Source organism: Hemicordylus capensis, chromosome 1, assembly GCF_027244095.1.
Source record: "Hemicordylus capensis ecotype Gifberg chromosome 1, rHemCap1.1.pri, whole genome shotgun sequence".
Taxonomy (NCBI): Eukaryota; Metazoa; Chordata; class Lepidosauria; order Squamata; family Cordylidae; genus Hemicordylus; species Hemicordylus capensis.
The window spans coordinates 196966597-196994092 of NC_069657.1; the positions used below are offsets into that span (position 1 = coordinate 196966597).

The 27496-nt window shown below is 40.8% G+C and overlaps 1 protein-coding gene across 1 annotated transcript; it reads left to right on the forward strand.

The window, feature by feature from the left end:
* Positions 1 to 1051: 1051 nt before the first annotated feature.
* On the forward strand, positions 1052 to 26911 carry HAT1 (histone acetyltransferase 1). Its single transcript, XM_053266179.1, has 11 exons — positions 1052 to 1202; positions 5038 to 5109; positions 6064 to 6139; positions 8360 to 8480; positions 16090 to 16269; positions 16500 to 16621; positions 17124 to 17228; positions 17547 to 17653; positions 23392 to 23543; positions 24432 to 24548; positions 26524 to 26911. The coding sequence occupies exons 1-11, from the start codon at positions 1196 to 1198 to the stop codon at positions 26677 to 26679; spliced, it is 1215 nt and encodes a 404-aa protein (XP_053122154.1). The 5' UTR covers positions 1052 to 1195; the 3' UTR covers positions 26680 to 26911.
* Positions 26912 to 27496: the final 585 nt, after the last annotated feature.

Below are 27496 nucleotides of genomic sequence, written 5' to 3' on the forward strand. Positions count from 1 at the left end.
AAATTAATGAACTTTTGCATGATATTCTAATTTTTCAAGTTTCACCTGTAAGATAGACACCAGCAACAGTCACTGGAGACACCAGCAACAGTCACTGGAGGGCCAGTTACTCTCCCCCTGCTAAATAAAGAGAATCACCATGTTAAAAGGTGCCTCTTTGCCAAGTTAGCATGAGGTACAATTTCAGTACAATAGCCTAGGTCTTCCTCCCACATAAGTGTACTGTATATAGGATTGCAGTTTAAATTGTTTTAGAGACTCTGAATCCAAGTATTACCCAGGTCTCTATGAGAGTTTCCGTGCTGAATAATAAAGTGTTAAAACAACGGCTGCAACCCTAAAGCATGGCAGTAAATCCTGTTAAATCAGTGAGGCTCATGGGTAAACATTTTAGTGAATTTAGAATATCTATTTACTGCTTTTTAATTACAAAGATCACAAGAAGTTTTACAAAAATGAAAAAAGGTTCCCTGTTACAAAGGAGTTCATAATTTAAAAAAAAAAATTTTTTTTTTTAAGGAGAAAGGAGATACCACCAATGGCCTATAGAAAAGTCGTTATTCTGGAATGAACTGGTCGTGATCGAGCTGTCAAAAAAATTAATAAAGCGCGCGTCCTTCCTTTCCATTTTATCGTAGTAAAATGAGAGTCACTGGCTGCTTTTTGCAGCATAAATTTTCAAAGGCAAAATACCTTGATTCTATTCCGATTTACACGGAGGTAAATTGACTCTCATCAGAAAGTGTTTTTATATCAATAGGATTTACATCCAAGTAGGCATGCTTAGGATTAGTGCCTTACATAACGAGCCTATGCGTGTTTACTTGGAAGGAAGGAAATCCCACCGAGTTCAATGACACTCGCTTCCTCATCCGTCGGTGGAGGATTGTATCCATTCCTTACATGATGGACAGAGGAGGGATTGGAGGGGAAGTAGAGGGGCGGGAATATGCAAATCTGTCTTTTTGGAATAGGCGTTCCTTCAGCGAAGATCGAAGGGGAAAGAGCTAACCAGATCACTTGAGCATGCGCAGATGCTTGTAACGTAGCGAACGTCTCTCCTGCTCCTAGAGCGAGCGGAAGGGGTTTACTGATTATATGTCACTTCCGGCGTGTGGGCGCGCGGCTTGATTCGTTCTGTTTGGCTGACTCGGCGGGCGTCGCTGGCGCGGAGGCCGCCGCCGCCGCCTGCGAAATGGCGGGTAAGCGGGTTACGGTGATGGCGGGAGTAAAAGCGAGGCTGCCGAAGCGGGGCCTAGCCCTTGCATCTTCCCTCCGTTGCGGTCTCCAGCCTCCGGCCTCGCGGTCGGAGGAGGTAGCCAGCCAGGTCATGAGCCAGAGACCCGCCCCGTTGTTCCCTCCGAGTGTCTCTCCCGCAGCCTCCGCTGCTGGGCGGGAAAAAGGCTCGTCGGCGTGTTGCGCTTTCGAGGATTCCCCGGAAGACCTGCGGCTTAAGAGAGAGGCGCTAGCTGGCTGGCTGCAAAGTCCCTTGAACGCCTGGGTCCCCTCTTCGAGGCTGCGCTCCCACTTGCGGCAACTTCTTTACTCTGCTTGGTCGTAAAGACTTGCTCACCCCAAAGGGCGTGAACGGGCCCCTCAGAATTGCTGGCCTGAATGTGTGTGTCGGGGTGGGGGCGCTGGATTGAGTAGAACAGCGGGGCCAGCCTCTTGGACAGCTGTGGTCAAAGGCCACAGCATTGGGTGCTCTGCTGGCTATTTGTCAGCCCCTCCTACCCGTCTTGGTGTCGTTTTGTCTCTGAGCTGATGAACCAGGAAGCAGCACCGTCTGGGGAACCCCACCCCCCCTTTCCAGGAAGACTGCAGATCTCCACTGCCTGACCCATTTGCCAGTCTTCATACAGTAGTGCCATTTCTGCCTTACAGACGGATCCCCCCCCCCCGCCTTTTCTCCACTAGCCTTTGAAAGAATGCAAGTGATGCCCATGCTAACGTCAAGATTTTTTTGCTTTTAAATGTAGAGCCCAGCACTTGAGGCACTGGAACAGAAAGTGTTTTTTCCTGCTGTTGTGCCAATTGTGGCCTAATGAATTGTTTACCTTCTAATACACACTGTAAAGTATGAGATGAATAAGCGATCCTGAGTGTGAACTCTCCTTATAGTCATGCTTATTTTAATTGGGACTAAGTTGGTGGAATAAACATGAATAGGATAGGGCTGTTAGAAGTTATGTAATTTAAATGAAGTGTTCTTAACATCTGAGCAGAAGCTAAAGGGCTCATAGATCTACCTATGGAATGAAGTTTGGGCTAAACTGTTTTGTTGTGGGCTTCCTGGCTAATGAGCTTAGAACGGGGCAGCAACCTTCTAGAAGTGGTGTGCCAAGGCCTCAGTTCATGGTTTCGTGTGCCTCATTCCTCCTGGAACTGTGCCCCCATGATAGTGGCCCAAGTTGTGGCCAGAAGTTCCCATTTGCTCCCTGACCAAAAAAAAGGTGCACTAATGTAGGGTCTCTCCCTTTCCACCTTCTTAACTGCTCTTCTTTTTTCCTTCTCAGTCAGCCTGGCATGGTCTGCCCTCCATGCCCACCTACAGCTCCTTCTCTTTGCTGTTATTTCTTTATTAGCTTAGGAGGTGGTCAGGCCTTCTCTTTTTCCTTCTCTCCCTTCCGTTCTGGAACAAGCGGAGCTGCTGAACCGACTGGCCCAGCCACGATTTTATTCTTGTCAGCTTGGCTGCCCTCCATTTGCATGGCACACACAGTGGGAGGAAGCCCAGAGTGGCAAATGGTGTGGGCACAGATAAGTGGCTGAATTGGTCGGAATGCAAGAGCCAGTGGAAGGAGCATGGTAATGGCAGCAGCCAGGCTGGCGAGAGCAAAAGTGTGGCTGGACCAAGCTGCTTGAGTGGCAGCACTTCTTCCACACCAGAAGGGTGGCACAGCCATCCCCCAAACCAATCAACAGATGGAAGCAAAAGGAGTTATAGGTGGACATGGAGGAGGGCAGGCCATGCTTGGATGGGAGAAAGAAGGGTGGAAAGCAGCATTCCCTCTAACAGAATTCCAGATGTTGTTGACTACAACTCCTAGCATCCCCAGCTGCAATGGCCTTTGGCTGGGAATTATAGCAGTTGTAGTCTACAACATCTGGGATGCCCTGTTAGAGGGAACAATGGTGGAAAGGGAGAGACTATCCAATAGTGTAGGATATTTTTTTTAACCAGGAAGCAGACGGGAGCTTCCAGCTGCAGTTGGGGCTGCCACCACAGGGATATTGCTCCGGGGAGGGGGGTGCCATGCTGCCCTTGCTATGCAACTTCTTCAGGCATGGATGACCATGAGTGCCCCTCAGAATTATTTCATGAGCCACCTCTGGCACATGTGCCATAGGTTGCTGACCCCTAGGTCAGGGCAAAAACCAAATTATCTCTGTGTGGACTGAAGTGTATGCTAGAAGGGCACGATTGCATTCTTTGGGCGCATTTGTTGTTTGTCTGCTGATGTCTCTAGATTCTGCGAGCACTTAAGTAGGGATTAAAGTTTACTGTTAGTAGCTGAAAGTTTTGGAGTTTTTACTAAGTTCTTAGTAGTATTGGTAGGAACTATTAGTCGATGCAAGAGCCATTCTTTTCTCACTGAAAGCAGTTCACCTTTTCAATTGCTCTATATTTTAAGCTAGTGTGTTTATAAAATACATTGAAATTGTCAGAACCCTGGATAAGAATACTTTTGGGACTTGGAACATCCTTACATACATGCAAATGGAAAATAACCTGTTTTCCAGCCTTTCAATAGGACAAATTAAAATTTAGTCTGTTGCATGTTGTTAGATCTTGTTGTTCATATAAGTCTGCTCTTGTGACTCTTCTAAAATAAGTCTCATACAGCAGTTTTTCCAGGGCATTTTGCATTACTTCACTTTGGCACATGGGGTGTGAAAATTGTAGCTACCTTGTGTTACAGTATCTCTTGTGCCTGGAAGGAAACAATAGAAACAGACAGTACAATGATGGATGTCTGGTCCAGATTAGCCGGGCAGAGTGCCTGCAAGTTGCAGTGGTGGATTTCCATTCTCTAGGTCAGAAGTGGAATGGAGAGCTCACAAGGTCCCTAATGAGGAAAACACGTAGTATTTTTTTTAGTACATAGGGGGAAGAGGAAGTGTTTCCTTTCATAATAGTCAAATGTTACCACAACACAAACATTAATAATAAACTTTGCATTTTTCTGCTGTCCCAGAATGCTGCTAATTGGTTCTCTAGCTTGATTTATTGCTCTTCAGTACAAACTAATTTAAATTGCTCCTCAAACAAAGAACACATAATTATTCTGCTATATATTTTATCTGGGATAATACAAGCTAACTGTAGTAGTCACATTGCGGAGGTTGGGGGTGGAATCACACACAATTTGAATTAGATTATTGAAAATCCTGTTAGCTACAGCTCCATTTGCCACTGAAAATACTTTTTCTTGTGCTTTAAAAAACATGAAGCAGGTTTGCACAGAAGATCTAGAGCTCCTCTGACTGCTCACAAGTTCTGTTCAAAGGTCTGTCTGTGAGTGCCTCTGGCAAAACTATGAAGGTAAAACTGAGTCAAGCAGGGTTAACAGCATTCATGCTTTTGTTGTGCCAGTGTGAGTGTGAGAAATTGCAGTGCCCTGGCAGGGCAAGAGGAGACCAACTGTGATCTTATCAGCCCTGCAAATGTTCATGAAAGTTATTTGTCTATAAAAAAATTTACTAGCATATATGCCTGTGTTAGTAGTTTGTGGCCTAAAAGAAGATAACTCACATGTCACACTTCTCTGCTTAGTCACCAGGAAATATTTCTTACCTAACTGAGGCAAGTAGCAATTTTCATGCCTGCCATACATAAGTATTGGGACCTAATTCAAGATCCCAATGGGCTGCCATGCTTGTATAGCACCTCCCAGGGTCACTATTTCCTTGCTTTGTATTCATATGGTAACTTGTATTTAAGAGGAAATGGGGAAATATTGGACAAGCCAAAAGGACTTTTTGTTAATGTCTTCTGGATTATGGTGAGAGTACTTACTTAAAAATCTTTCCTAGGCCTCTCTGCTATGGAGAAGAAATTGGCTGAATACAAGTGTAATACAAATGAAGCAATTCACTTAAAATTAGGTAAGGTTTTAAAATATGGCTTTGTAACTTTAATACTGCTGTGCTTTGGCAATGGTTTTGGAGTATTAGATCTAGTAAAATGCCAGTAATTTCAGTCTTCACTTTTCTGTCCATATTTTATATAACACAGATGCTTTGCTGTATAACCACTACTGCAGTTCTATCCATCTGAGTATCTAAACTGGTCAGTTTTCTAAATAAGATGATATCCATATTTAATAGACAAAAAGACACTGATTTATTGTAACGAAAAATATTTTCTATGCAAGTGTGAACAGAAACAACTTTAAAGACAACTTGCAGCAACACTTCAGCTTCACAATTGGCAATGTGCTGAATATATCATAAAATAATCCAGATGGGCATTATTATGATTAGTATGAGTGCTAAAATAATATAACTGGAGAGCTGGTGTGGTCTGTTTGATTAGTGTGCTAGACCTGGATTCAGATATCTGTTCATCTTTGAACTTGTTGCTTTTGGGAAAGTCATTTTTACTGCAGGAATGGTTTTTCAAGGCCTAGCAGCTGTTGTGCAGCAAGTTACCACCATTGGCCTCTCTCATCTTGAAACTATTTGCATGACTTCACATCCTGAGGATGCTCTCCTCAACTATGCATTCAGTTCTTGCTGTTTTCCTGTATCATATGTGAAGCAGCCCTAAAGTTTTAGAGGTCAGGAAATCCCCCCCCCCAGTTGTTCTGAATTTTAAAACTGCAGTTCTGTCCACCTGAGTATATAAACTGGTCAATCTTCTAAATAAGATACTATACATATTTAATAATAGAAAAAAGACACTGGTTTGTTGTAACTGAAAACACTTTCTGTGGCATATATTTGGAATGGAAGAAAGCAAGAATCTCTTATCTACAGTAGACTTCCTGTGAACTAAATAACATTTGCTGGCAAGCTGATGGTAGCTGTTCACTTATGATCAACTCTTTTTCTTATCAGTCCGTTTTCCAGAGGATTTGGAAGATGACAGCACAACTTTTCATCCAGAGTTCAGTCATCAAGTCTTTGGGGACGAGTAAGTTATGTAACAAAATACCAAGAATAGGTTGAGAAACTGAAGTTTGCACTGATACCGAAGAGGTTGTCTGTCTTCAATAAACAGTAAATGCAGCTCTTCTAGTAAACATACTTGTTTGCCCCTATAATTAGCTGTGGTTATGTTCTCTATAACTCTTGGCAGTGCTCTTTAGCCAGTAAGTCTCTCCTCCAAAACACTTTGATTTTAATAGAATAATTATAATATTAGGAATAAAAACGTTCATGTGTCAATGCAATCATAATTCTGGCTTGAACAGCACTGTGGTAGAGGTAAATGCTGGTAAACCTGTCCAGTGTTCCTGTCTAGATCCAGGAACTAAGCCCTGCCTTCCTCTCCCTTGCACATGTGCGTGCACACACACCACCAGTCCAGCTATTTTACTTCATTTCTTTTGGTAGCATTGTTATTGGGCTTAACAACATTAGCTTTGTTAAATGTACACCCACTAATACCTTGTGCATACATAGCCTACACGCAGTGTTCTTCAGTGTTTGATATTGCAAGACAGGGCAGTCTATGTACGAGAAAATAGATATTGGGCCAGTTTGTATGAGACCACCCTGGACCACAGGATTAGAAATGAGTTGTGCCAGGTATGCACCTGCTGTTAACATCTTTCATGACATCCTGGTGCATTCTTATATTGTGTGTGCAGGAGGGCTGTTCATCTGAATGGCAACTCTACAAACACTCCAAGTACTAGTTTAAACAGGTACTAGGAGCATCTGTATAGCAGTCATTTGGACAAACAGCCCTGCTCCATATAAAGGAGTGTGTTGGGAGAGCATCATGAAAGATATAGATGTGTATGGGTCATGATGGGGGCGTATTTTGTGCTACCCCCCTTTCACTTGGGTTAAGGCAGGTATCATCTGAACCAGCCCATTTGGACATTTAAGAATGAGAGCTCTTACAATCTCCTAGGCATGCTTTGACTGTAGAGATGCTTTGCTTCAACAGAACCTGTTGAAGAATGGGACTTAATCAGTTATGTTAAGTTTCTTGATGTTCAAGGCAAACGTTGGGTTCTTGTCTTTAGTTACATATACATGCACTTTGTTGGTACTTTGTTACCTTGTTAACAGGGCTTATCCTCCAGTGTCTCTCAATACACATTCCTTTCTCAGTGATAGCCTAGTTGTGCAACAATGCCAGTTAACATGGTCACTTTTGCTACTGATTTTCTTCATGCAAACCTCTTTGGACACAAGCATGGTGAAGGTATCATCTAATCAAGTGGCACAGAGGTAAAATTTGCAAAACAAACCCCAAAACCTTTAATTGTTGAGAGTTCCAAAAAATACTGTAGCAGCAGTGCTGCTATGTTCCCCCAATTATGTACCTAGAGGTGGTTTCATGGATATTAAAAGTCAAAATTCACCATGTAAATCAGACCTAAAGTGTGACACAACTGGATACCTTGCTGCTGTTGAGAATGTCTGAAAGTTTGCCTCTGTTTACTTTTTTTCAGCTGCTTATAGTTAAGGTGCATGTTTTACAAACAGTTGTTACCTTTGTTTTGTTGTGACAGTTCATACTGATGTGCAGGTAAATGTTAGAAGTGCCAAACAATCACAAAACTCTTGTTTAATGTTAGCAAAGGCTGGGGTTCAAAGAACTGCTTCAGGTTTGGGTATGCCTAGTGGAATTTTTGACTCTTTTCTTTAAACAGCAAGCTCCAGTGCCATCTCACAACCTCTAGTTCAGAAGTTGCTTGACATATGGCAGAGTGGGCTGCTATTTGAGAAACAAGCCCACATCCCCCTGGGTGTGTGAAACTAACTATGTTATCCTTTCGCTTCCTGGAAAGCCTTGTAAGTGCAAAGTTTAGCTGTTCCTAATGCTGAATCGGCCATGGCACCTAACTGGCAGGTTGTAGAGATGCTATATCTATAGATTCATCTACTTTTCATAAATAAAGTGAATTGAGTGAATAAAGTGAACATTAAAGTTAGTTTACAAAATGTATTAGAAAATATTAAATGATCTCTTTATTAAATGATCTGATTATTAAATGATATTAAATGATCTCTTTGGGCCTTTGTGGTAAATATGAGGAATGACATCCTTAAATTTATTTTTGTGTAAAGTGTGCCATAGTAGATTTGTGTAGAAGCAATTAATTGCCCTGTGAAGTTGAATAGCATTCAACTATACAAGAGGACATCTTATAACCTATTTTTTTGTTTCCTGCAGTGAGGTTGCCTTTGGTTACAAGGGACTGAAGATTCTTTTGTACTACGTTGCTGGTAACTTGTCAACACTGTTTCGCATTGATTATACATCCAAAGTTAATGAGAACTTTGATTGTGTGGAGGTAAAGTCAAATGCTTAGATGTCATCTTAGCTAGCTGATAAGTTGGCCATTGTACCTGAACCCCTTCGTTCTATTTCTCCAAAGCTTTTTATGGCCTGATGCTTGTTCTCAATTGCCTGCACCATCACATGTGCCAGTTAAATGAATGGGAGTTAGGCTAATGATGGTTTTGATCATCTATAGCTGATCTGAGACTGTAATAAAGTTGTTTAGGTTTTATTTTTGCTTATCGGAACCTTATTTAATTTTGAAATTCCGACATAATATTTCTGATCTCAGGACAGTTTACAATATAGATAGGGTTTTTGAATAAACATTTGTCTCCTATTTGAAGAGGAACAGTGTTGTTTCTTCCACTTTGTTTTTAAGATGCCTCTAATACTAGATCAGTACATTCAGCTTGCTGCTTGGGATCTTAACACTTTTAATCAAAGTCAAATAAATTTGACTTTTAAATATGCAGACATTCCCAGTGTTTGATCAATATTGGAAACAATTGTGTTAATCTATGTCCAAATGTGGTGACTTGTAGATCGGAAAATTCTGCTGGCTTTGTACAAATATTACATATACAGTAGAGTTCATGGCTAATTTTCTCTAGCATCTAACTTTTATAGGCAAGTGCCTTCTACTACAAGCATATCTCTGGAGAGAGACTTGCTGATATCATTTTAGCTGCACTTATACCTGGCCACCTAGAGTAGAAGCAGATGACCTATTTCCCTGAAAGTAACTATTCAAAATCTACCATGTGATAGCTCTAATTTGTGGAAATGTAGTCTATTTTATCTGGTCACATGGTGAATCTAGCATTACCATACAGATCACTTCCCTGGATTTCTAAGTGGTTGTGAGAATGTGATAATTCTAGGCTTACTAAAAAGCCAGAGGCTGCATACCAGCTCTCCACAAGTGCACAGCCACCATGTTAATCAGGACAGATAACAATGTTAGGTTCCAGCAATTAAAGGTGGCTTTCTTGGCTCAGTTCCTTGGGGAAACATCCAGACTAGTTAGTCATGACTAAGCATTCTTGAAATCAATGAGACAAGCCATTCATGACTAACTTAAATCCCATTCGTTTCAATTGAACTTAACACCATGTGGTCTGTAGAGAGATTTCTTGATATAAGCATTATATTGATTGGGAGCAACAGATATTTTAAAAGGAGAAACAATATCACGTGATACAGAAATATTTGCCCATACAACACTGGTTGAAACCTCAATCTGCACATTATGATGCTGCTGTTTGTTTTGTTTTGTTTTTGTTTTGTTTTTTGAAGTATGGGTATTTAAACTTGGTTATTCACTCGCCTAAGCTGATATTTCATAGATTTCATATACCACAAGTGAGATGGTTGTTTGTTTATTATTTAACATATTTTTATACCACCCACTACTGAAGCCTCTAGGCGGTTCAAAGATTTTGGCTATAGCTGATTATAGAGACCCTTAGAGATCATAGAACTTGTGATTGATATGAGACACTAGTATTGTTACATTGCTCATGTAAGTAGAATCCCATCCTCCATGAGTGTGAGAGGATGGCTAAAGGTCACCTCTCTGCTAGCTTCTAGCTTCATTTTTCACTCTGTGCTTTCATTATGATTGCAACTTTAGAAATGCAGGTTTCTGGATTTAGTTATGTCTTGCCCTTGTGCAAAAAACTCCCCCAAAACTACCTCATGTGGAATGAAATAGTAGTTTTATGATCACACAAAGTTGTTTTTAATTAGCTATAACTGGATGTTTAGCTTTGTGAAGTTGCTTTGGAATAAGCACCACCTCAATCTGTACATTTGAGTCTAAAGAACTGTATACCATAGTTTGCAAAACAGCATAGAAAGAGCTAATATTTTTTGTGCTGAATTCTGTTATAAAGGTGGCTGTGTTCATGGTACATAGACACAAAGGAGGCAGAAGTGCATCAGCACAAATTAGTTTTCTTATTTGTTGAAATTCTGTGGTCACATTCTTTGCTACAGTTGTATACTGCACAGATCATTCTAGTTACTCTGAATGTCCCCTTCTAAATTAAGTTTTAGCTCTCTGAAACATCTCAAGTGGCTGCCTGAATGTGAGGCTTCTTGTTCAGCAGAATGAATGCTTGTACTTGTCAAGTGGAAGTGGAATGTCCTAGGGAAAGAGGCATCCTTGCACTCTGTCATGTATCTGATACAGACCGTCCCCTCTCATCTTCTGCCTCTGGCTTTCACTGAGTCAGGCACAATTGTGGGATAGTATGGTACAAGAATTGATGAAATATAATAGCAGGGTAAGAGGGAAGCAACAAAGCCCCACTGGGACACAGATTGTTAGGGCTAGCTGTCTTGCACTCTACATTAATAAAGTCACCACCAGGTTTCTCAAACTGCTCTGCTCTTCCAGTCTACACTTACGTTTCAAAACCAAAGACACCTCAGTGGGAGATGGGTGGTGGCGTTTCTGGCATAAAAGCATCAGTCAGATACTTGGGAGGACTTACATTTGCCATACAACTTCTTTCAAATGATATATCTTCTTGTAACTTATGTTTAGCAGTTGGAAAGCAACTGTCCCTATTCAGCCCAGCAGAGTGGCTCTCTAGTGGCTGTTGCTGGTGTCTTGGTGTTTTGAGACTGAGCCCTTCTGGGGCCAGGAACCATTTTCTCAAACCTTTTTATGATGTAAACCATTTTGAGAACTTCTCCTGTAAATATTTATATATTTATGTAATATCTGCATCAGTGCGTTTTCTTGCTGTATATATGCCTGAATGTTTTGCAGAGAGTTAGAGCATGGGATGGTGTTGTAGCTCAGTGGCAGAGCACATGCTTTATATGCAGAAACCTGGCTTCTCCACAATCTCCAGGTAGGGCTGAGCGACATTTCTCCAGGTAGGGCTGAGCGACATTTCTGCCTGAAGCTCTGGAGAGCCACTGGCAGTCAGTACTGAGCTGGCTGGACCAGTGGTCTGACTTGGTGGACAGCAGCTTCCTACATTCCTATCCCTGATCTCAAAGGAAGGACCTCATCTGCATGTCGTCTAAGCAACATTCAGAATAACCATAACCCTATTTCCTCCTCTCTGTAGTGGTGTATTCTCTCTTTAAAGCATAGTAGGCCACACAGTTGCCCTTGTGTGTATTCAGTGCTATGGTTTTTTTAATCAAAGCAAACCAGCTCACACAGTCTTGAATTCATAAATGTCATACTTGAGAGATAAACCAAATATAAAGAAATGCAATGTAGACTGCTGGTTCAGACACTTCTGGAACCTGAAATGAATCTTTAGGGTGCACGGGCTGTAAACATTCAAGACATGAGGGCTTATGGGAACTTATCTTTTTATTATCGTCAGAGTTTCCTAAAGGCTTTCAAAAAAACAAACAAAAACCGTCTCCAAAATAACTGGCATTTGAAACTATCTACTGAAAATGGCTTTACCACTATAGTAGTACATGAATATAACACACTGGTAAAATGGAATTACTGCAACATTGCACAGGTTTTTCTTGAGACACAAGAATGTAATAGCTTTACTGAGTCAAAACAAATCCAGTGTGCTATCTCTGTCTTGTTTATCATATTTCACAGGATTATATATGAGATAGCAATACAACCCATTACATTTTGCACATTCCTAGTGTTTTAGGAATTGCATGTGCTTTATGTGCACTGATATTTGGTACACTCTAATAAGATTCTCAAACTTTTATTACACTCATTATTTATTTTATTTTTACATTGATTGTTAGCATTCTGTTTACTGCAACTACTGCTTAATTATACTACCACATGCAGAAAATTGTTTCACTTAGGGCTTCTTAGACCACTTACACACACTCCCCGCCCTACCCCGGACATGTGCTTGAAGTTAAAACTGTAGAGACAGGGGTTATAAAGTTTCAGACATCCAGTTGCTGCTACCACCTAAATAAAAGTTGGACCTGACAATTCGCCATCTGGGCTGCTGAAGAAGGCAGGAAGCAGGTTTCTCCTGCTCCCCACCCCATGTGTGCTGCTGTTTGTAGAGCCTGGTTGCTGCTTCTGTTGTCTGTCCGTCCTTCCTTCCCTCCCTCCCTCCCCAGGTCTGTTGTCTCTTTGGTCTTGCCACGCTTTCAGGGTCACTTGACTTACTGCACTCAAGGCATTGAGCTAGTAGCAGAGGCAGGGCCCTGGCAATTGCTTCCTTTCCTTCTCTTTCTTCTTCTTGTCCATATGGTTCAGTCAGTAGTTGCTGCTGGGGAAGGTCAAGGAACAGTGACATTTTCTGACATTATTCCTTTTCTGTCCCTCTTAATACTTCTGTCCTTTTCTAATCCTGGCAGTCTCTTTTGCATTACTCCCATTGATATTCTTTCCTTCCCCACTTTATCATTTCTTCTCTCATTTTGTTGTTGTTGCACATCTTTTTCTCCACTTACCTACTCAAACTGAAGTAAGAAAATACTTGATTTTATCAACTTTTCTCTTCTTATTTGTGTTCAGCTCCTTTTTTCCATTGGCCTTTCTTGGAAGCAGGGCCTAATTTGAGTTGCAGTGTAACTCTGGAAGATGCATAATAGTCGTAGTAACAGTGACTCCAATAATATTCAGAGTGCTTTCCCCTCATCACTCTGAATCATCCCCAGCAGCCATCAGGAGCTGTAACTCTGAAGCAGTCTTGAGCTCTGCCACTTCTCAGTGAAGCACTGGGAGTGCAAACAGATCAATGTGAGAACAAGGCCTTTCTCACTGGCATGCTTGAATCTCCATCTCCTCCTCCATTCAATCTGACTCTTAAAAATCTTGCTGATTCCTAAGTTTTGAAAACAAATTGCACCCCTGTACAGAGCAGATCGTTTCTTCTAAATGGTATGAAACCAGACAAGGCCATGGTCATCCACAAAAAAGAAAAAGGTGGAGCATCTTTAAGTAATTACTACTTTAGATTGTGAATCTCTTTTAATAGATCAAGCCTGACCTTGTTGATCCTGGTATGTGGTAGGGTATGTAAGTGGCTGTTTAATAATAAGTAAGTTTTGTTTGACCATAAGCATAACATCCTGGGAAGTTAATACATTTTAACTATATAGTACCATGTCTGTTTTCTCCCTCTGTTGCCAAATTAAACCAGTAAAAACTCCTGGTTTCTACTTACAATGGTCCTCTCTAGTGCTTCTGTATACTTTATAAAATATTATTTTTTGCAAGTTCATCTGCAGGCACAAGTTATTTACCGGTACATTTTTATTACCTATATATTGGGGGGGGGGGAATCTTAATTTTTGTTCAGACTAGTTTTATTTACAGTAGCAGACAAAAGCAAGCATTGTAGAGCTACCTACATTAACTAGATGATGACTTTTTAGGAATATAAAGCTGACTAAATATAAATGTTGGTGGCACTGAAGCAGTAAGGATGAAGTGTGCTTGGGCTGAACTTCATCCATATTCCACACACCCCAAATATAGCTGATAGTAAAGTATTATTCATTTGCAGGTGCATTGCTTCTACTTAGGGGGAGGACAGTTGAAAGGACAGGAATTAGTACTATATTGTATTAGCCTTTTGTAGTGTATTTTGTCCTAAGCGTCTTAATTTCCCTGTTTTGAATGCTAAGTAGCAAGGGTCTTGGTTTACAATTAATACTCATCATGCATGTAAACGGTGTGAAAGAGCTGCTTAGTAAGTTAACACAAAGTGTTCTTGTGTCAGTCCTTATGGAAATAGATACAATACAAACATTACAGCTGAACTCACGGCAAACTCCATTAAGTAAAAACCTGGGCTCATTGTTCAGAGCAGAGTTTGAATAGAATGTAAGCTCATTTTGTTGAATGTAATGTCAGGCTTTTAGGGGTTGTATTGAGGGGGTAGGGTTTCGTCAAGTTGAGACCAATTCATTAAGTTTTATTGCCTGGTGAGAAGCGGCAATACGTTATTGTGAAACTTCATCAAATATTCATGGTTAAAGAGAAGTAGTAAATGTATTCATTCAAGTGGTCTTTTGGGTGCCTGAAAAGGATTATGATGTCTACTCAGCTGATAGTCTTCAACATTCATTTTGGCTGATTAACAAAACTAATTTTAATTTTAATTCAGTTTTGCTTGTGAAGCTTATTTAATTTCCCTACCTTTTTGGTTAAACTAGATTTAAAATTTAATTCTACAGGCATTTTCCTTCTACCCAAAATGTATAGTCCAAAGTATTTTTGACTTGGAACCAGGTTTCCTAGTCTGTATTTTTTCCTTGATATTTGTGTGTTTGGATTTTTCTTCTATACTGTCACTTGTACAGACAGGAAAAGAGAGTTGATATTTTATTCTGGTGCTGCCAATTACCGTGTTTCCCCGAAAATAAGACAGTGTCTTATATTAATTTTAGCCCCCCAAAATGCACTAGGGCAATTATCGGTACATCAGAAATTACTGCTAGGTCTTACTTTCGGGGAAACAGGGTAGTTACCAAAATGCCTTAATTTGTTTTGCCATTGTTTGACTTTGAGGATGTGAGATTCAACTGAACATACGATGTTCAGAAATCGTGATCAAAGATTGCTCACTGAAGCATTCCATATTGAGTGGTTTATTTCTATGAACATTGATTGTAATGCACCACGTAGCAAAACAGGTCCAAGTTGCATTGTTATCTATATTTAGTAAATGCGACATAACGAGTTGTCTGGCAAGAACAGAGTGGTAGAAAAGGAGGACTCTGCTAAAGACAACTTTTTAGAGTCCAGAATTTAAATGTATTCTGCTTTCTTTAATTCACAAACTTAATTATATACCATTAGCATTTCTAAAGGGGAGGTGCCTTGGAGGTGGTAATACATATATTTAAAATGTACATAGTATTGGACTATATTATAATAAGTGGTGATTAGTTACTTGTTTTTTCCAATGACTCGAATAACTTTTTCAAATGATTAAAAAAAAATTAAGCTGCAACCCTGACTTAATGGAAAGTACTCTTGCTGCTGAACCAGAGTATCCTACCATTAAAGTATTAACCAGGACAGTGACACAGGAATTTACTTAACATGCTCACTAAACTAACCTGTTTTATTCCATCAGCAATAACTCTCAGGAGCCAGTTTTTAGGTTTTAGCCCCATGCTGCCATACCATGGAAGGCAGGCAATGGAAGACTGTGCAACGGCTCTTGTATACATGTGGCTACCCTTCCGGCATCACATTACTTTCCTTCCTCTTTTTCTTGCTTCCCATCTCCAGTGAGAGGGAGACAAATAGTTACTTTTGGTACAGCTTAAATTGGGGACCAGAATATAACAGATTTCTAGGTGGATGTTTTAGAAGGGCAGGTTTGAACAATGTAAGTTATTATTGTCTACTTTCCAAGATTGGCCTGGGGATGCTCTGAGCTTTGCATATTGAGGGCCACAAGGGGGCATTTAGTTCCAAGGCCCCATATATACCATTCTGTAATGTCTGAATTAAAGGCCGCTATAAAACTATGATGTCAAGGCCACCTTTTGACCTAGATTGACAGTTTGACAAGTGCAGGCCATAAATAATTATCTATCTGTGTATTTTAGAAAGATCTTAAAATAATTATTGTACATCAACTCTCTGTAGAAATTTGACTCTACTTTCTCTCTTTATCTTTCTCTGTTTTTAGGCAGATGATGTGGAAAGTAAAATTAGAGAAATTGTTCCACCAGGCTTTAGCAGAAGTACAGATGACTTTGTGTGTCTGCTGGAAAAAGAGGTTAACTTCAAGCCATTTGGGATATTATTACATACATATTCTGTGCATAATGAAGAAGCCGGTGAAGATATAACATATCAAATTTACAAGGTAAAAAGGAAAAATTAAAAGCTCCGTTTAGACCAGAATAACTTATTGTAACTTACATTAAGTGACTCTCATGAATTGCTTGTGATATATGTAAAATGGTACTGTTTTTGCAAAATACTTCTCAGTGCTGTGCATAAACACTTGCCCACAGAAGCATTTTATTATTTCCCACTAGACACTTTCCCCCTCTGTGAAGAGTTTCAGCTGACTTCTCCTGGCTTTTTCCCTAGGCTGACATGACAAGCCCAGGCTTTCGAGAGTATCATGAAAGGCTTCAGACTTTCTTGATGTGGTTTATTGAAACGGCTAGCTTTATTGACGTGGATGATGAAAGATGGAACTACTTTCTAGTGTAAGTACAGTTCTAAAGCAACAGTGGACCTTATTACCTCCACAAAGGCTGCATTTTAATTGTGGCTGGCCAATTATTGGGGCAGTATAATTATATTTTTCCCAGGAAAGGAAAAACTATTGTTTATCAGGCTGGAGTTTGTGTCCATTATGTCTTGCGAGACTTTGAGAATAGAGCCAAATTAAATACTGTTGTCTGTTGGAGCCCTGAATGTAGGGCTTAAACAGTAAAATGAGTTTTGCCTGTGTTTTCTTTTACTTGCCACCTATTCATCTTTATAATAGGCAAGTGCGCTGAAGTGCTGTAAAGAGGTCTGATTTATCCAAGTTGCTGCACACCAATTAAGTGAATTGTACATTCAGAACATAGCAGGTGTACCCATTGGGCCCTCACAGAGTAGCTTGCTGACACTGGAAATTCAGTCAGAGAATGGAAAAGAAAATGGACACTGCATGGGAGCGCGACTGTAATTGACCTGCTTGGCTTTCTGTTTTATCTGCAGATTTGAGAAGTATAATAAGGACGGAGCTACGCTCTTTGCGACCGTAGGCTATATGACAGTCTATAATTACTATGTGTACCCAGACAAAACCCGGCCACGTGTAAGGTAATTGGCAGCATAACACGTGCCTTGCCTTTTATTTCAGAAGAGAGAACTGTTGAAGTTCCCAATACTTGTTTATAAGGGTGTTAATTTGTGTGTTAAAAAATTAAAACTCTTGTCTGCCTCTGCATTTCTTTATTTCTTTGTTTTGTGTCTGAAATGGAATCTCAAACTATATGAAATATATTGTCAGCTTGAAGGTTTTTATGTATATGTTCAGCTTGAAATTCTGAATAAAGGAAAAGCTGTACTACTTTGTAAGGGGTATGATTCTTATTTTCTGTACAGTAATCAATTTTTTCTCATTCTTTCTTTCTGTAGCCAAATGCTGATATTACCTCCATTCCAAGGAGAAGGTCATGGGGCTCAGCTTTTAGAAACAGTTCATAGATACTATATGTCATCCCCTAAAGTGCTTGACATAACAGGTATGTGTATCTCTTTGATTGGAGATGGGAACTTATGTGAAACTTTTTGAATTGTATCTTCTTGTCAGTCAGCACCACAACCTTCAGAATTCATCTGTCAGAATTAAATGATCTTTTGAAAATTATCTTAAGCAAGGTCAGGGTTAATTCAACTCTTTCTTGTGGTGGGGAACTGTATATAATTTCTTTAAATCCTTCCCTGACTGAGAATAGCCTGCTATGGAAATCCAATCCCTGATACGAAAGGATTACCAGTTAATTAGCCATTTTTAGTGCAAAGTACACATCTGACTTACGAAGAGATTTGGGTTTTTGAAACTCATTGCTTCTTTTAGGCAGTATACTAAATCAGAAATGCAGTGTGTGGAAAACTATTTTTTTTTTCTAAAGACAACTGTATGCACTATTTTCTTGATTTCGGATATGAAATGTGGGAATGCTTGAACATGGAAAGTGAGGAAATAAGCAAGTTATTGAAATAAACTTTAAGACAGTGCAAGAGCTAACCAAGAACAGAAACAGTCTTGCAACACGTTAATGACTGTCAGGCTTATTGCAGCACAGGTTTTCATAGATTATGCAGGGCTGCTCAACTTTGGCCCTCCTACAGATGTTGGCCTACAACGCCCATAATCCCTGGCTATTGGCCAAGGTGGCTGGGGATTATGGGAGTCATAGTCCAAAAACAGCTGGGGGGGCCTAAGTTAAGCAGGCCTGGAGTATTGCCTTCATGCAAAGGCACAATACATCAGTTGGTCTTTAAAGTGCCCCCAAACACTTGGTCGCTTCAAGAACAACACACACTGCTACCCCTGGAAACTGTGCCTAGAACAGCAGAGAAATGCAAATAAAATTCATTAGCTTGGATCCAAATGTGCTTTTGTGTGAGCCAAAGGCATTTCCATTTGTGTAAATGTCTCCAAGGTTTTCAGATTTCTTCTTCTGGTTAGAGTCTCATGTGCCATATTCCGTGTTCTGGTGGGTTCCCTGCCCCTTAGGAAAGGTTTTTATGGCAGAGGGTGGGTACAAGGGCCTGCAGTGGGAAGGCGGCTGGGAAAGCTCCATGCCATTCATTTTGAAATGAGCAGTGGGTTTAATAACTTTAAAATTCTGTCAACTTTTGCTTAGATTGAAATATAGTAGGTAGCATCCACAGTGGCCCTCCTAAAAGGACGTTTTGCATTTGTGATCTGCAAAGTTGTGCTCCCACTAGCAAAAGAGGAACTACCCAAACTGTATGTTGCTCATGGAGTTCCCCGTTTGCATTTCTGTAGTTTGTTGCTGAGATTGCACTAGTGCAAGAACTGTTCTGGAATAGAAGTGAATCTCTTAGTGTAAGAACTGTGAGCTATGTCATTATGCTAGCATAACATTATACTAGCCCAATCTTGTCTGGATGCTACCCACTGAAAACATGAGCCAGGATCCTGACAGCTACTTTAAGCATACCTAGTGAGACCTCTGACTCAACACAAACTGCTTTTGAATATCTCCTCATTTTAAAAACCTCTAAAGCCATGTATAGTTCTATGCTAGCAACATTTAAAAAGTTTGTTTATGAACTTATCTGTCAGCTGATTTTCCTATTATAAAACTGGGGTAGACAGTCTTCTGCCCTTTTAAAAATTTCCCATCCCATCAAACATTTTTCTTGCTTTTGATAGAAAAGTAGTGTGAACTGGTGCAAGGAGTAAGATCCCAGTATCTGCTATCACACTGTTACTCTAGATCTGTATAGGCATAGTCTAGAACTGCTTTTATGAACTAAACGGTTTACACGTGCTCAGCAGGACTTTCAGCTTATTCTCTAGCAGCACCTTGTGTGGTATCGCCAACTATGTTTTGAGAAGCCTCTGAATTCCCGAAAGCCTGCTTGCAGTTTAGAAGTCTTTGGGCAGGAGTAAAAAGCCCAGTTTATATACAGCGCTGGCATGTTTAGGTTGCACAATTGACACATGCACCTGTAAACTAGGTACAGAATTGTGTTACTTGAATTCCATTGGCATTTCAAAAAGTTCCATGGAATTTCAGCATGTCAAACAAATATTATTACATGGCAGTTGATGGCCAAGGACAAAGTTCTGTTCAAATGGACATGTGCAGAGATCGAATCTTCTGCTTTAACCTTTGAGTGAGATCTACAGCATCTTACCCATGACAGTACAAAAGAATGGAACTAGGTTATAGTTTGGCAGACAACGGGCCTCCATATCAGTTCCTGGAACACGGTGTGTGTTTTTTCAGTAAAACAGCTCTAAAACAGATTTGAAATTGCCCTGTGGAATAATCTGCCAGGGAGCATGCTGTTTTCGACAGGGAGCTTGAAAGGTATGGAGAGATGAATTTCTTTTTCATCCATTTCTTATTGCTGCTGTTAAAGGAAAATTGGGCTGGACAGGCAGGAGGGGACCAGAAATTATGAAAGTGAGATGGCGTTGGAAGTTATACGTTACTACGTAAAGGGTGCATCAAACCAAGTAAGATGTACAAGAAAATGGGATTTCTAGATAGTTGTTCAGAGTGAGTTAGAACTGGTTAACCACTTGTTTTCATAAATGTGGTGTGCTTTATGGAGTAGAGCCTTCTATAATTTAACATATTTAATGTTTCACAGCTAATTTGCAATCTTATTTATTTTACATGTTTCCATGGATCTTAATCTTAGAACTGGAAGTGTTTACAATCCCTTTTTAATTCCCCATCCTACTGAACTATTTTCCTTTCTGATGTATAGTTCATGTTGTTCCTAGGTTGCTTTTACTGGAATATAATCATGATGTAGAAGACTTTCATAAAGTAAATGAAACTTTACTGTTGGCTCTTAATAAGCAAACTACAGTTCCGTTAGGTGAAAAATGTTAAGACTGACTTTGTTCAGCTGATGGGCAAATGCTCTGTTTGGCCAGTAATGGCTGCCATTTAAGCGTAAAGCATCAACTGCTAATTGCCTCTTTGGATATGTTAATTATTACTTGACTGCTGCTACTTGGATTTAGAGCTGGTTACATTCTGCATGAGCACTATGCTCACAGAATCTAGTAACACTGGCACCAGTGAACTGCCCTTACTTCCTAAACATATTTATTTGCAAGTCATTCCAGTTGATTTCAATGAAACTTCCTTCCAAGTAGGGTTGCCAACTGTCCTCCACTGTGAGAGAAGTTCCACATTCTTGGGGAGAAATTCTTGTCCCATTCAGGACTCAATTTCTCCTGCCTTTTTACCACCTAATTAAAAAAAAAAAATTTTTTTTAAGCCACGGCAGAGCAGGACGACAGCGAGAGCTCTCCCGTCTCCCCAATGATGTGAAACGAAAAGGGCTGAGCTGCTCTGACTGGGGCAGGGCCGCTGGGATGGTTGGGTGTGCTGCAGCTGAAGAAGACTGAAAACAAAGCACTTCCTCCAAATGAGGCTGACGGGCCTTTGGCTTTGCTTTCAGTCTTCTTCAGCTGCAGTGTGCCTATCCCTCCCAGTGAGCCTGCCCCAGTTGGAGCAGCTCAGCAGTGGCAACCTTTCATTTCACATGGTTGGGGATGCAGGGGAACTCTCACCGGTGTCCCATTCTGCCACTGCTCAGCAGCGGTTTTAAAAGTAAAAACAGAGAAGCCGTGCCCCTAGGTGGCCATGCTCCCTCAGAGTCCCTGTCCCATTTCAGCCAACACAGTGTTGGCAACCCTACTTCCAAGTGAGTGTGCTTAGGCGTTCAGTTTCTGTCCTTGAAGTAGTCAAGAGGAGTAATAGGTTGTTGGGAAATCAATTCCTAACTCCAAAATATATCATGTTGGCAAACAGAAAGATTCAAGGCCACTCATAACTCCCTTTGGCCAGATTATCATGGGCTATAGGCTCTGGTTGCTTCTGTGGAGAAGAAACAGAAGGAAAATATAGAGTGCAGTGGAGTCTTCCTCCAAGCATACCTATTTTACTTTCTGATGATGTCACTAGTCCTTGTTTGACACAACTTGAGAAGAAAAAGTTAGTTGCTCTGCTGCCACATTCCTCTCCTTATGGAACCAGACAATCAGCTGTACAAGATGTCAGCAGTTCAGTGCTTTCACAAGTAAGAATTCTGTGTTGGATTAAGCATGAGGCCTATTCATTGTCTAAGCCTGCAAACTTAAGAGGCCTTGTATACCAACCTATTTGAGCAACAGCTCATGCTCATGACTTACTCTGCCAGTGTGTGAGGGTGTTTGGCCTGGAGCTGTACAGCTCAATGGTAGAGCATCTGCTTTGCAAGCAGAAGCGCCTAGTTTCAATCCCTGTCATTTCCAAGTAGAGGTGAGGGCAGAGTAGATAATTGTGAGCTAGATGGACCTTGGACTGGCAGCTTCCTATGAACAAGTGAAGAAAATGCTCCCAGGAATAATGTATATCTGAATATTATCAATATGTTTGGGTTTTGAACTTTCACAGCATATTGTGTCCAGATAACTACATTTGTGGTGTTACACCTTATATGATGGACAACAAAACTGAAGAGATTCCTATTTTGTTGTAGGGAAAACACTCAAAGGTTCGTCAACTGGTTTATAGGTTTAAAATGACAGCATTTAATTCAATATCTATTATTTGGACACTTAATTCTTTGTAAACTGGATTTTTCATCCAGGTATAGTTATGAATGACTGGGTTTGTGAACACAAATCAAAGGAATGCTGAGCCCACATGCCCTTTTCTCATTGCCTTGCATACAGAGCAATCCAGGTTCAGCCAGTTTTACATGTTGCCCAAATCTGGGAACTGTAGCTAACTTTGGTTTAGAAACAAGGATCTAATTCTGGGTTGTAAACAAGTCCTCGGTTTGCGTGACATGTGAAACCCACAAACCAGGATTGCTGCATCATAGCTCTGTGCCCAAGCCAAGGAGAAAAAGGGAGGAAGGCATACATGGGTTCCGAACGCCTCTTGGCTCACACTCACAATCCAACAGTGACTGTTTGGGATTGTCTGAACTGGGCCACAGTGTTCATGAAGTAGCAGTATACTGTTGTTGAACAGCAACTACAGCATCTGAATGTGTCTTTCTCAGTACTGTTACTGCTTCATTTTTCTTAAGAACTTGGTGTATATGCGCAAATCCAAAGAGATTTTCAATATGGCCAGTGATTGGATACTCTGTAGGTTTCTAAAATGCATGTCCAGTATTTAATAAAGGACACTTCTGAAATGTTTGTCTCTTTGCAGGAAGGGAATGGAAATGGAGAATCCCAGACTATAAACACAGGTCAAGGGCTACTCATTAGTATGCAACTTGCAGAACACTTCATTTTCTAGACTGAAGTGTAGCTGTTAGAGACTGCAATGCTTAAAGCCTATTGAATCAGTGGAAAACCTCCTATTTCACTAAAGCAAATGGCTCTTTATTTTGACTTCACTAGGCTTTATGTAGGACCTTAAAGTGAGAGGAGGGAAGAACTCTTAAACCCATAGTATGGAAATTACCTTTAGATTTGTGTGCATTTGGTCAAATAAAACTTTGGAAAGGAAAGGTACTATAGATGTGTGTGTCCAATCTAGAAAATGAGAAATTACACCAAAGCTCTTCTGTAGACACTTCAAATAGGCCATTGCCACACAGCATCTTAAATGTATTTGTGTTTCCGATAAAGTTTAAACTCACACTTTAAATAAATTTGCATTTTAAGTCTTCAGTGAAATGCTATTTGAATAAAACTTGGGAGCATAAAATTCTGTTGCTGGGAAAAGAATAACAAATATTGGTGTATGTATTTTAGCGGAAGACCCATCTGAGAACTATGTGAAACTACGAGACTTTGTATTGGTGAAATTGTGTCAAGATCTACCTTGCTTTTCTCCAGAGAAGCTCAAGCAAGGTTTCAGTCAAGATATGGTAACAGAGGCTCAACAAAAGCTGAAAGTAAATAAGGTGCATGTTTATGCTTGTTTAAGTATTTATATGAGCAGCTTATGCCTAGGGTTTAAGATTCAAAAGTATCTATAAATACAACAGATGTAGTAGCCAGGATCCAGAGTACCTTTTAAGGATAGCTTTTTGATTCTTGCTAATGTTTCTGGAAGGCACTTACTACATAAATTGTACTGCCCTATTTTGGCCACTGATAAGCAAGTTCAAACTGTCCTTGAACGCTGGTTTCAGTTAAGGTAAAATTTGGTTTAGCTAATGGCTAACATGATGCACAATTTAACAGAGCTGTATGGTTTTGTGCAGGGCTACAGCAAAACCAATGCTTAAAACCTGGCAGCTGTGGAAGTAGTATTACTGCATTTATTCCCATTTGCGACAATGGGGATAAATACGGTAACGTTGCTAATGTGCAGTCTAATGGCTCCATTAGACTGTGCATCATGGCAGTGAGTGTTTAATCCATTTCAGATGATTTTATGGTAGGTTTACCTAGCAAGGAAAATGTGGTTTTCAATTGTGTGTGGAAACCTGGTTAAAGCATTAGGATTTCATTTTTTAAAGAAGTACCACCAGCCAGTTCAATCCAGAGACCCACTTTCCTCATGTTCTTCCAAACCTGACTTAACCAGCTGAATCTTTTGCTCCCAGGTCATAAAAAAAACCTCATCTCATGAAGCATTTGTATGGGATGAAGGTCTCAGGTCTCCAGAGAGGGCCAGGTGATAAATATGAAGAAATCTATCCTAGCAGTAGAACTGTAAAATGTGCTACTCAGAGTAATTGGATACAGAAGTTCATGACAGACGGTGGGCTCTGCATATTTTCTAGCCTTGTATATTAAGGGTGGTAGTTCTAGACTCTTAATTCATATGCTTGTCATCTTGTTAGCAACATACAAGACGGGTTTATGAAATTCTCCGGTTGCGTGCAACAGACATGGGTAATGCTGAACAGTTCACAAGTTACAGACTGGATGTAAGACGACGACTGATGGGCCCTTACAAGGTTTTAAATTTTCAAGTATATTTTAAATTGCTACATTGTAAATAGTTTATGCCAAGATTTCCTTAAGAGTACTTACTGTATTGGTTTCCATTGTTCTGTTTATGGTTTCACTTCAGTACTTTAAAAAAAAAAAAAAAAGCCAGCCAATCACTACCACTAACTATTACACAAGTAATCTGTTACGAACACATCAAGACTGCATAGTAGTAATGTGTAGCCCAACCATAGTGAGGAGCAGGATCCAGTTCCTGGTTACTTGCTCCTTGCACCATGAGGCTTATCTGCTCACGTCTGGTAAGAGTAGGTAGCATGGTATGCTGTTCTTTGCGGGCAGGAAAGAGATGGAAGGGTTGTAGCAACAGAGAATCTATATATTTTTATCCTGGGTGTGCCATGGAATGTGCATCCCAGCTGATTGATTGGCTGGCCGCCCGGCGGCCCACCCAGGAGACCAAAGGCAGCAGCGGGCATGGCCGGGGAGGCAAGCAGCAAGCGGGCCCGGCCGTGGAAGAAAGCGGCAGCGTTGGCGGGCCCAGCCACGGAGGTGGCACTCAGCCCGGCGGTGGGCCTGGCCGCGGAGGAAAGCAGCAGCGGCGGCGGCGGCACTCGCCCGGCAGCTGGCCGACCAGGGAGGCAAACAGTGGCGGGCCTGGCCACAGAGGCAGGCAGTGGTGGCAGGCCCGGCCACGGAGACAGCACTGGGGAGGAGAGGTAACTGCCGGCCCCGAAGAGTGCAAAGATGCTCTGTGTGGGGTCGGTTAGTCCCTGATAAAACAGATAATCCAGACAAAAACATGTTCTATTTGTTCAGATCAAAAAAGAAAAATCAGCAGTTGGTATTGTGAGAGACTGTGCAAAGCACTTAGGTGTTTTGTGCATGTGTGTCTGATTTTCTTCCTGGTGTTGGTTACTTTCATGTCTTGTGGGTTAATGCTCCAGAGGAGGGAGGGAGGGGGGGGGAGAGAGAGAGAGAGAGAGAGAGAGAGACACACACACACACACACACACACACACACACACACCAGGTGCTGTTGCAGGAATGGGGTGCTACGAAGCCCCCTTGTTTATGAGGAACAGTGTGTGCAGTGCTTTGTTCACAGCCAATAACCAAGTATAAAAGCAGTTTTATTTTAGAAAATGATGCTAAAAGGCTATTGGTTGATGGCAATGAAGATACAAAATACCCCTCAGTCCTCCAAGCAAGTTGCCTCACTAAAATCAAGAAAGGCAAGATTTGACATCTGAGGTATAGAATAGAATTTTGCAGCTTAAATTGGCCTGAGTTTGGTCTGGAACGAAAAAGCAGCTGTGTAAACCACCAGTTTCAACAGACAGATGGAGCTGCTTAACTATTTCCCTTCCTGCCACTCTCCTGCTCTAACTTCCCCAAGTTGATCATCTTCCTGCAAGGGAACTGATATGGGCATATCCTGTACAGTGCTATATTGTGTGGAGAGCATTCTGGAGTACTGAAACACATGGGATATAATTGAAATTGATCAAATAATCCCTTTGAGAAAGGGAAATGAATGCTTATGGTAAACTAGAAGATACCCAGTTAAATTTAACATTCAAGGAAGCCAAGTGTGGATGACAAGGATTAGGGATACTCTGTTGTCCCGTGGCATCAGCCAAACCTTCAAGTACCTTTTATCTCGCCACTGTGGACTCTGGATTTCACCCAGCCTTGGAGCACCATGGAAAAGCAGGGACACTGTTAAAAGCTCAAGGTTTATCCTATAGACTGATTAAGCATTCAGTAAGCACTTGGAATGGAGGGAAGCAACTAATCCCTTGGAATTTCTGGAGACGTCTAGTCTCTATTGAGTAGAGAAACATAATTGGATAGGTTTTCTAAAAGATCCATTCTTGAGACTTCTGCATTACTTGAATGTTTTAAATGCACATTTGTCTTACTAGCAGTGAAATGTGGTAAGGTGGGATTCATTAGGGTTTTTTTGTTTGTTTTTTTTAGAAAAAGCAGAGAGATCTTGCAAAAATGAGAAGATGCTTGAGACCAGAAGAGTTGAACCAAATAGACCTAAATTTGCAACACAAGCAATTAGAAGATACCTTCCAGCAGCTTGTTTCAGATTATCGAAGGGTCCTAGAGCGGCTTGCTCAAGCCTAAGGATTCTAGCTCTCTTTACAGGAAACATGCAGGTTTCTGTACATTGTGTTGTGAAATACATCAATGATCACTGCTTCACTGCAAAATTTCATGTGACATTTAAATCACTTTCAAGATGACTGTGGTTTTCTGTGCGTCTTGAATATTTTCTATTTTTGTGTTGTAGATTTAAAAAAACGTGCTTAAATTTGGGGGCACTTTGCTGAAATAAAGTAGATTCAGATGCACTTAATAGTTGGACAGTCTGAATTTTTGTTGTGCTTAAAAAGTTTGGTTTCCATTTAATGTGAAGCATACACCTACCAAACTACAGCTGCATACATTTCAATGCACTTAGAGATGGACAAAGGTTGGTAATCAAACCATAACTTTAAAGTGGTTTGAGAAACTCAGTGGAGTTTTGTGATGAGGACATTAGTGATAGCAATGTGTCCTTAAGTAACTAGAAGCTAGATTTCTAAATCTCAGCTGGGATCCAAATCAGTACAAATGGATTCCCTTGCATACAGGGGTTTTTGAGCTCCTTGCTTCAAACAGTAAGCCCTGCTACCCTAAAACTCCCTCCCAAGGTCAGGGGGGTTGTTGAAAGGAGCTATTTCCCTGTCCTTTGTGTGCAAAGAGCATTTTACTTGTGGGGTGTGTGCATGTAACTTATCTCACCCTCAAAATTAATGCTATGACTTGAGAAATTTGGCTATCTTTATGATTTAACACTACAGTAGGAATGGGCACAAAGTGAGGCACTGGTTTTGGTGCTGAGCTAGCTTGGATGGGGTCCAAACTGGTTCGGTGCTGCAGGGAGGGGATTGGCAGGTAG